Genomic DNA, 10200 nt, shown 5'->3' with positions numbered 1-10200 from the left:
GTACTTCCCTGTTCATTAGCCAATGGTTACATCTGTAATTTTAGATAGCAATTATAATTAGAAATAATGAGAGCAATTTCCTGAGTTACTCCTTTAAATTATATTTCATTGAGACTTATCTTTTGAAATTACTAATTATCCTATCCTGTTCATGTGAGAACTTAAGAAACCTCTCTCCTAATTGTGACATCTTCTCACATAAAATATTGTATACATGTAAGAAACGTTCCTACAGACGTCACTTTATATTTTAAAAACCACTTCAGCCAAAAAGACGTAAAAGTAAAATTATGCATTTTATTCATTCATTCCATCAGCTGAGAATTGCTCTATTGTACAAATACAATATTGTACAAAAAAAATCACAAAATGTTACAAAATAAAAAAGTACAAACTGCATTACTTAATAAATATGACTAAAAGTAGTTAAAGTGGAAATGAGATATTTTCAATTGGGAACACTGTTTGACCCAGCAAACCATACAAGCTCTGTTTACAGACATTTTTATTTGTACATAATACAGGGCAATCCTACTTTGCCTTCTGAAAGAATTTAAAAGGAACAAAATATTAAGACAGTATTCTCCTGCTATAAAATAACTGCCAAGGTTGGTTCCAGGCATTTACGCTATTAATTTTTAAATCTCTTAGTTGAATCCAAGATGCTATATAAAGCAGGCGGCTTATCTTGTCACAAAGTCTTCGACCATGTTAAAATTCATTTATAACAAAATGACAAATATAAATAAAAACAATTCAAAGCACCAGACAATCTACTCTAAACATCAACCAGAGTACAGAATAATCACTCTGCTGTCAGCAAATATCAGACTTTCATTCAAGTAAGAGCTGGTACTATCCCTTAAAGAAAAAAAAGAACTCTTCCCACAACCTTCCCTTAAGTATTTCTCTTTAAAACGTTGACCATTTCTAGAAAAATAATGATTTCCAAAACAAATCTGTTTGTTTCATCAAAATGGAATGGGCCTATCATCTGGTAACACGAATGCATCAATATCCATTTGAAATAATTACCTAAGAACTGCAAAATTCAAATTCAACAACATAAAATAACTACTAAATTCACAAACTCTGTTCAAAATAATAAACTTCATATAAAGCACTTCTCTGGATTTATGCCGGAAAGCTGTTTGTCAAAATGGAACACATCATAGGTGAAGGTACACCAATTTTTAAAAATGTTGTGCAAAAATACATTTTTATAGAAAATAGATTACCAGGAATGAACAAATTTACACTATGAGAAATCAGCTTGCAACTTATGTAGTGCCAACTTTATACAGCAAATTATAAATAGCAATAAGATCACCCAAAGCTATCATGAAACCTCATTTAGGTGCCCAGCAACCTTCAGCTCTGAGAAAACATTCAAAAAAACGATTAAGGCATCACACCTACAGTAAATCTACTAGGAAGTTTAAAAGTGCTATTACCCTGATTCGAGTTCATATAATTCTCCAAACACAAATTACGTATGCAATTCTCCCAGGGTGTAGGTTTTCAGACACTTCACGAGCATGCATTTTGTTCGATATACATTTTGGATAGGGATATGGCCATGGACTTCGCAAGTTCTTCATCGCGTTTTCTTTGCACTTGAGTCTGCTTGCACCAACTGTCGTACTCTGGATTGGGAAAGGAGTGATCGAACACCGCATCATAATGTCCATTACTGAGCCAACTCAGCCAAATACTAGGCCTTAGGGAATCCTCCGGGCCCAAATAGTGAATCATGGTCGACACCGTGGGGCTCTCCAACCTCCCTCCAGTCGTTAAGTGGATATTCACATTCAGCATCTGCCCCATGGCCAGCAATTCCGGGTACCCGGCCCAGGCCCCGTCCTGAGCAGCAGCGATGATGAACTCGCCCACGTCGCCCTCAATCAGGGGGCTGAAGTGGTCGAGGTGGTCGGCGATGTAGTGCACCGTCTGCTCCCGCAGCTCGCGGTGCAGGCTCTGGTCCCCGTACACCGTCTTGCTGACCGCTCGGTAGAGGCAGTTGCCGTCGGGGATGATGTGAAAGCGGTACTTGTTCCGCTGGCGCAGGTACTTGTCCTGCCTCTCCACCTCCGCCAGGTACAGGGCCAGTTTCTCGTCTCTGGGATCCGACCTGGCCACGACCACCGCCTCGGCCGCGCCGCTCGGGGCGGCCTCCACGCTCCGGGCCGGGGGCGCCTCGGCCTCGGGGTCGGGCCGCCGGGCCTCGTCCGCGCCGGGGGGGTCGCCGCGCTCGCCGGCCCGCTCCCAGCCCCGGCAGCTCCTCTCGGCCGGGCGCTCCTCGGCCCACGAGCCGGGGCCGGGCTCCGGGCTCCCCGGTGGCGGCGCGGGGCCGCGGTGCTTGGCGGCGGCCAGGGCCTGGCGATGCTCGCTCAGTCGGAAGTTTCTGTCGGGCCCCTCCCGGGCCGCGTCCAGGCCCGCGGGCTCGGGGCCGTCGGGCCGCAGCAGCTCCTCCAGGAGCCAGGCCGAGGAGCCGCGGCGCGGCGGGACCGGGGCGCCGGGCGCCGGGGCCAGCAGGAGGCAGCGGCCGCGGGGCGCGGCGGGCGCGGCGGCGCCGGGCTCGGGCCCGTGCAGCAGGAGCCGGTCGGCGCCCAGCGCCCGCACGGTGATCTGCGCCGTGGACGTGTAGTGCGGCGGCCGCGGCGGCTTGCAGGCCCCGCCGGGCGGGCCGGCGGCGGCCGAGGCGGGGGCGGCGGCCCCGGCCACCATCTCGAAGCAGGAGGAGAAAGCGGGCATCTTGGCGGCGGGCGCGGCGGCGGCTTCCCGCGGCTCGGCGGCCGCGGCGGGCTGGCACTCACCGGTCTCCGGCTCCGGGGCGCCGCTGGCGGGGCCGGGCGGCTGCAGAGAGACCTTGAAGGGGGCGCTGGCGGCGGCGGCGGGCGGCGCGGCGGCTGCGGCCGTGGGCCCCGGGGCCCCGGCTGGGTAGTGGGTGCAGACGCTGCTGTAGAGCTGCATGTCCCTGCCCGCCGCTCGGCCCCTTATAGGCGCGGCGAGCCCCGCTGCGGGGGACACACCCTCCGGGCCCGGGGGAGGGGGCCGGCCGAGCGCAGTGACCCAGTGCCCCGAGAATAGAAACGACCGGAGGGCCGCCGGCGCGTCAAGAGCCGCAAATAGCGCCCGGGTCCCCGCCAAATTCCTGCTGCGCCACAGCGCGCGGGGGGAGGGCGGGGAGGGGCCGCGCGCTCGACCCCGGCCGGCGCGCTCGGCCCGCAGACCCGGGGCGCCGCGCCCGCTGCCGCTGCTCCGGCCCGCGCCGGCCGCTGGGGACTCTCGGAGGAAGCCGCCCGCCCCGCTGGAGCGCGTCCCGCCGGCGAGGAGCAGAGCAGGGCGCGCGGAGGGGCGCGGAGGCGGGGCCGCGGTTGTTTACCTCAGGCCGCGCGGCAGCGTCACGTGGGCCCGCTGGAATGTGCGGCTCGTCGCGGCGCCCCATTCAAGCGCGCGCCTCGCCCCGCCCCCAGGCCCAGGCCCCGCCCCGGCCGGCGGACGTCATGGGCGTGGCCCGCGGCGCTGGCGGCGGGCGGGGCACCTGCGGGAGAGCGCGATGGCCCTGGGGCATGCGCAGTGACGGGATTTCTGGCCGCTTCCTGCAGCCCTGCTGCAGGTTTGGGCGCCGCGCAGCCGTGCGCTCTGCTGCGGATAGTGGCGGGGTGGGCGCTGCCTAGGGCCGGCTAGAATGCTTTGAAAGCGTGCGTTTGGAAAGAAGCTTCCAGGCTCGGTGTGGCGGACGGAGCGCTGCCTTGAAACCTGCACGGCCTCTGCCTAGTCGGGAGCCACTGCTCCTGCTTCTCTTCACCAGTGCCGTCTTTTTGATTCAGTTCCACGTCAAAATGTTAAGGTCGCCTGACGCCACCTATCCTCCCCAGCACCTTGCTGCCCTGCTAAACTGAAACCAACTTTCCTGCACCCCTAACCCATGTCGACTAGCAAATACATGATTTGGGCCAAAGGAAATTTTTCAAACAGCCTTTCGGAATACCAAATACCATACCGCCTCCAACCTTTTGAAAATAGGTGTGGCTGCTAACCACAGGTCAGAGGCAGAGCAGCGAGTCGGGTTTGCGTTCTGGGGCGGGGTAGCATGTTGACAACAGTTCTGCCGAGCTGTGTTAGTAGTACCCGCTGTGTAAAGGAAAGCTGCAATATTCGCACGAGCAACGGCGTGCTGACTGGTAGCGGCCCGCTTGTGCTATACTCGAAGCTTTGATCAGATGCTAAATTAGCAGGCCCTAACTATCTAAATTGAACCTAAAGCCTACTCCACCGTTTTAGAGGTGGGGAAATAGCCATAGGTTATGGTATATGCCTCCCCCGACCCTTCCGCTGGAATGCAGATTCCAGCAATGGAAAGACCTCGGCCTGTTGGCTATCACAGTTATGTCCTTAGCACAGTTCCTGGCGCATAGTTGGAATGAATTAATATTTGCTGAACGAATTAATTAATGGAAAACGAGTTCCCAAGTATTCTCATTTAGTGGAGAAGCCAGAATTATGATCCGTCTCCTGACCCTAGCCAGGGCTTGTATTTGCCATGGGGGTTACTACTGGCAGGATCCCAGCGGCAGCCGTTTACATGGGCCACTCCAACCTGTAAGGTATGTCAGCACAGGAGGGGGTAAGACAACTAAGTTTATGGCTCACCGTCTTTTCAGCTTCTGGTGACACCCTATTGGGAGCTTGTAGCCGCCATTGGCTAACTAGAAAAAGGGAATTACTTAGATTTCATCACTGATTTGGGGGTATCTGTTGCTCTGCGTATTAAATGCACTGAACTCTGCCTGTAGCCTTTCGGTAGCTGGTGTTCTGAAACAGAAGACAAGACAATTAACAATAAAATAATCCTCAGGGGCTGCCCCGTGGTTTAGCGGTTAAGTGCACGCGCTCCACTACTGGCGGCCCAGGGTTCGGATCCCCGGTGGGCACCAATGCACTGCTTCTCTGGCCATGCTGAGGCGGCGTCCCACATACAGCAACTAGAAGGATGTGCAACTATGACATACAACTATCTACTGGGGCTTTGGGGGGAAAAAAAAAGGAGGAGGATTGGCAATAGATGTTAGCTCAGAGCCGGTCTTCCTCAGCAAAGAGAGAAGGATTAGCATGGATGTTAGCTCAGGGCTGGTCTTCCTCACAAAAAAAAATAATAATAATCCTCAGATAATATTCACTGAGTACCCACTGTGTGCCTAGCAAAGCTAGCATAACAGGAGCCTGGAGGACTACAGGGAACCTATTAAAATTTAAATCCTGAACGAGAATGCATTTTAACAGAGTGGGGTAAACACAGGGAAAAAAGTTAATGCTAGGTACATAGAGGACAGGCTAGGTCTGATGTACCAAATTTAGGAGCAAATATCAACAAAGATGTGAAGATTCAAAACTTTAACATAAGTGAAGGCTCTTTTTTTCCCTTTCAGTTTGTGTGGGAGTGGTGGACTATATAAGACTGCATATTCACTGTGAGAATCAGGGTCTCCTCTGCATCTCAGTCTGGAGAATCTTGGAGGAAATGGTACTTCCGGCAACTCGAAGCAGAAATGATTGTCAGCCTTGGAAATGGGAGTTGTTTTTTGCCCTTGGAGTCTATAAGAGAAGGCAGGGCCTTGCAAGTGATAGTAAAGAGAGGGAAAGAGGGAGAGGCAAATCCAGTTCCTTGATACTCCTGAAAAGAATTCCTCATGATTCTCTTCTGGAATATCATCCGCCCGGCACATATACCCGGCATATTTTGGTGCTATGCAGAAAATTGGCAGAAGTTTAGGAAAATAGGATTCTAAACCAAAATTACATAGTTATTGAATAGGTGAGAAAAACAGGAAATTTCAGCAACTATCAACCAAAAGGTAACAAAAAGACAATCAATAGGTTAGAACAAAACAAAAAGAACAAGGCATTTAATCAATGAATATTTATTGAGCACCAGTTTTGCTACCAGCATGGCGCCAATTACAGAGAATTCAGAAATGGTTTCTGTCCTGCAGCCCAGGCAGCAGAAACCTGGCCACCAAAGGCATCTTTATAAAACAGGACCAATCCTGGCATGTTTTTTGAAGGTACATACATCTACATACCACCATCTCTTAGCTAGATTCCTTTAAAGATAATAAAAGTCCCAATCTCTTCTCCTCCCCCCAAAATAAAACTTTTAAAAATGTAAACGTTAAAAAAAAAAAAAACAGTTTCAGAAGAGCCTGTGTGTATATGTGTGGTCTATGCCTCTATGTATGTACATGACTACATGTGGATGTGGGTGTGTGTCTGTGTGGTGTGCATGTCTGCAATGTATGTATGAATCCTGTGTGTATATCTGTGGTGTATGTGTGTGAGTTTTCTGAGATTGTCTACAGTGTATGCATGTGTGTAAGATATGTGTGTGTGCCTGTGGTGCATATGTGTGAGTTCTGTATGTGTGTCTTCAATGTTTGTATAAATTCTGTGTCTGCAGCATGTGTGTGACTTCTGTGTGTGTCTGTGGTATGTCTGTGCTGTGTGTGTGTTTGTGGAATGTGCAGGTGAGTCCTGTGTGTGTGTGTCTGTGGAGGTGTGTGAATTGTGTGTGTGTGGTGTATTTGCATGTGAGTTCTGTATATGTCTGCAGGATGTGTGCATCTGTGGGGGGGTGTCTGCAGAGTGTGTATGACTTCTGTGAGTGTCTGTGGGGTGTATGTGTGAGATCTGTGTGTGTGTCTGTGGGGTGTGCATGTGCCTACCTATGTAGCCAGTATCAGGAGGTGAATAAGAATCTGAGCTCTGGAGTGAGAGAAGCCTGAGTTGGGTTCCTGCCTGTCACATGGTAGTTCACCCTGGACAAATTATTCAGTTCCTCTATTTCTAGTTTCTTTATCCATTAAAAAACCATCCCCTCCTTCCCATGGGCCATGTGGGAACTGGATGGCAGATGTGTGAGAAGTGCACAGCACTGTGTCTGGTGCTCAATGAAGTGTAGCAATTGTCCATCCTTGTCGTATTCATAGAGACGTGTCTAGACAGACATTATCCAACATCTTACCCAGCTGGGTGGTAGGAATTGCGGTGTTTTTAATTTTCTTTTTATAATTTTCTGTATTGCTTGGATGTTTTGCATACATATGTGTTATCTCTGTAATGAAAAAACCAATACATGGTCTTTTAAAAAAATGTAAACATTCATCCATTTATTCATTTATTAAATAATCATTTCTTTATAAACCTAATATGAAAAACAATCTTGAAAAAGAACCAAGTTGGAGGACTTAACGCTTCCTGATTTCAAAACTTACTACAAAGCTACAGTCATCAACACCATGTGGTACTGGGACAAAGATAAACATGTAGATCAATGGAATAGAATTGTGAGTCCAGAAATAAATCCATATGTTTAGAGGCAATTGACTCTGACAGGGTGCCAAGACAATTCAAGGGGAGAAAGAATAGTCTTTTCAACAATGGTGCTGAGAAAACTGGATATCTGCATACACAAGAAGGAAGCCAGACCTCTACCTCACAACATAGACAAAAATTAATTCAAAATGGATCAAATATAAGAGCTAAAACTATTAAATCCTTAGAAGAAATTAGAGGCGGAAATCTCAGTTCCCATGGAATAGGCAATAGTTTCTTAGATATGAAAGCACAAATAAAAGAAAAAATAGATAAACTGGACTTCATCAAAACTAGAAACTTTGTCCTTCAAAGGACACCATAAAGAAAGTGAAAAAACAAACTAAAGAATGAGAGACTATATTTACAAATCATATATCTGATGAGAGACTTGTATCCAGAATATATAAAAAGTCTTATAATTAACAATAAAAACACAAATAAGTCAATTTTTAAAATGGACAAATAATTTTTTTTATAATTTTATTTATTTATTTTTTCCCCCAAAGCCCCAGTAGATAGTTGTATGTCATAGTTGCACATCCTTCTAGTTGCTGTATGTGGGACGCGGCCTCAGCATGACCGGAGAAGCGGTGCGTCGGTGTGCGCCGGAGATCCGAACCCGGGCCAACAGTAGCGGAGCGCGCGCACTTAACCGCTAAGCCACGGGGCCGGCCCTGGACAAATAATTTGAATAGACATTTATCCAAAGAAGATATGTAAAGAGCCAATAAACACATGAAAAAATATTCAACCTCATTAGTCATTAGGGAAATGCAAATCAAAACCCACAGAAAGATACACTTCACGCCCAATACGATGGCTATACTGTAATAAAAAAGACAATGGCAAGTGTTGGGAAAAATATGGAGAAATTAGAACCCTTATACATCGCTTGAGGGGTTCTAAAATGGTGCAGACACTTTGTAAAATAATTTGGCAGTTCCTCAAAAGGTTACACACAGAGTTACCATATGATCCAGCAATTCCACTCCTAGGTGTATAACCAAGAGAAATGAAAACATATGTCCATAGAAAAACTTGTACATCAGTGTTCATAGTAGCATTATTCATAATAGACAAAAAGTGGAAACAAGCCAATTATCTATCAACTGATGAATGGATAAACAAAATGTGGTAGAGCCATGCAATGAAATATTATTCAGCCACAAAAAGAATAAAGTACTGATCCATGCTACAACACGGGTAAACCTTGAAAACATTACTCTAAGTGAAAGAAATGAGACATGAAAGGCCGTATATTGTACTATTTACGTGAAATGTCCAGAAAAGGCAAGTTCATCAAGATAAAAAATCCATTGGTGGTTGCCAGAGATGGGGAAAAGGCGGAATGGAGAGTGACTACCAATGGGAATGGATTTCTTTTCAGAGTGATGAAAATGTTTACAATTAGATTATGATGATGATTGCACAACTCTGTGACTATAATTCAATTCAATAAAATTGAATTCAATTCAATTGAATTCAATAATTCAATTCAGTAAAAATCACTGAATTGAACATTTTAAAAGGGTGAATTCTATGGTATGTGAATTACACCTAAATAAAGCTGCTTAAAAAAAAAAACAAAAAACTGCTGTGAGCCAGGCACTGTGCTAAGTGCTCAATATAAAAAGATGATTATATATTATCTATAAATGTCTCAGCAGCAACAACGCTTACTCCATGGCATTATTGCATAAATCATAGACTTTTTATATATCCTAATGATTTTTCTGACAAATTCATGGTACTCTATATGGCAGCTTAAATGTACTTGTTAAAATGATATAAAGGTGTTGAAATGATATAAAGGTGTTGAAGCCCCCTGAAACCAAATTATTTATGCCCAAGAAAAACGGATAGTTGAAGAGCTGGGCTAGTGAAATGCTATTTGAATTTATAATTTTGTTTTTTCTTAAACTTTTTGTATAATAACCATGATATAAAAGATAATTTTACATTCTGTTCAACAAACATTTATTGAGCTCTAATATACACAAAGCATATGGGAATATATCGCTGATTATCCATATATAGAAGCAACCGAACTTAAAATATGTAATATATTGTGGAAAAAGATTCTGAAAAGTGGCTGAGACATGACAGGCTCTCGATAAATATTTTCTTAATGTTGTCAAGTAAAAATGGAACATAAGCCATAAAGGTAAGCATCTTGGGAAGTATTGTGTGGGTTGATATAAATTCATTCTATTAAATTGGCAATTTTAAGTGAACGAATAAATAAATAAAGGGCACCTTGTCATGCAAACACCTCAGTATTCTTTCTCCAGCACATTTACCACTGCTGACATGTTACTGGCTGGAAGTGAAATTTCCAGGCAGAAGTGAAAGTTCCTCTTAATTATTTAGACCTATGGCACTTCTGAAATTGTATTTATTAGTATCACTGAAAATCCTATTATCTAAAGATCTCATAACTCCAGAAATCTAAATCGATTTATGATAACTAGATCAAGTAATCAGTGGGTTTTTGCTTTTTGTAGGAAGAAAATAGGACAAAGAATGGAGAAAAGGCTGGGAAGTATGTATAATCGTTGACTCCTAAGTTTAGGCTTGGAAAATGTGCAGATCCTCTTGATAAATAGCCCGACAGTTCCCCTCGTGATTAGTGATAGGGTTCAAGTCCCTACTCATGCAATGGCATTTTTCATCTCATGACTTCAATGGACTATTGAGAGAAAGGAAGGAAAGTCAGGGCTGTTATTCACGGGGATGTTCAGAGGACGTAATCTGAACAGCGTAATCGGTTCCCACACACTTTGAATCATTCCAGCACGAGGAGGAGGAGCCCCAAAACCTCAG

At 46.0% G+C, this 10200-nt stretch overlaps 1 protein-coding gene across 1 annotated transcript; it reads right to left on the bottom strand.

Annotated features, from left to right (window-relative positions):
* Positions 1-277: 277 nt before the first annotated feature.
* On the bottom strand, positions 278-3340 carry OTUD1 (OTU deubiquitinase 1). Its single transcript, XM_058532569.1, has one exon. It carries the CDS (start codon positions 2971-2973, stop codon positions 1531-1533), a length of 1443 nt encoding a protein of 480 aa, XP_058388552.1. The 5' UTR covers positions 2974-3340; the 3' UTR covers positions 278-1530.
* Positions 3341-10200: the final 6860 nt, after the last annotated feature.

The sequence above is a fragment of the Diceros bicornis genome, chromosome 36 (assembly GCF_020826845.1).
Source record: "Diceros bicornis minor isolate mBicDic1 chromosome 36, mDicBic1.mat.cur, whole genome shotgun sequence".
Taxonomy (NCBI): Eukaryota; Metazoa; Chordata; class Mammalia; order Perissodactyla; family Rhinocerotidae; genus Diceros; species Diceros bicornis.
This window is presented reverse-complemented; position numbering and strand designations above follow the sequence as displayed.

Bases quoted from the DNA above. Each gene is read 5' to 3' on its own strand.
- OTUD1 (XM_058532569.1), bottom strand. From the start codon at position 2,973: ATGCAGCTCTACAGCAGCGTCTGCACCCACTACCCAGCCGGGGCCCCG.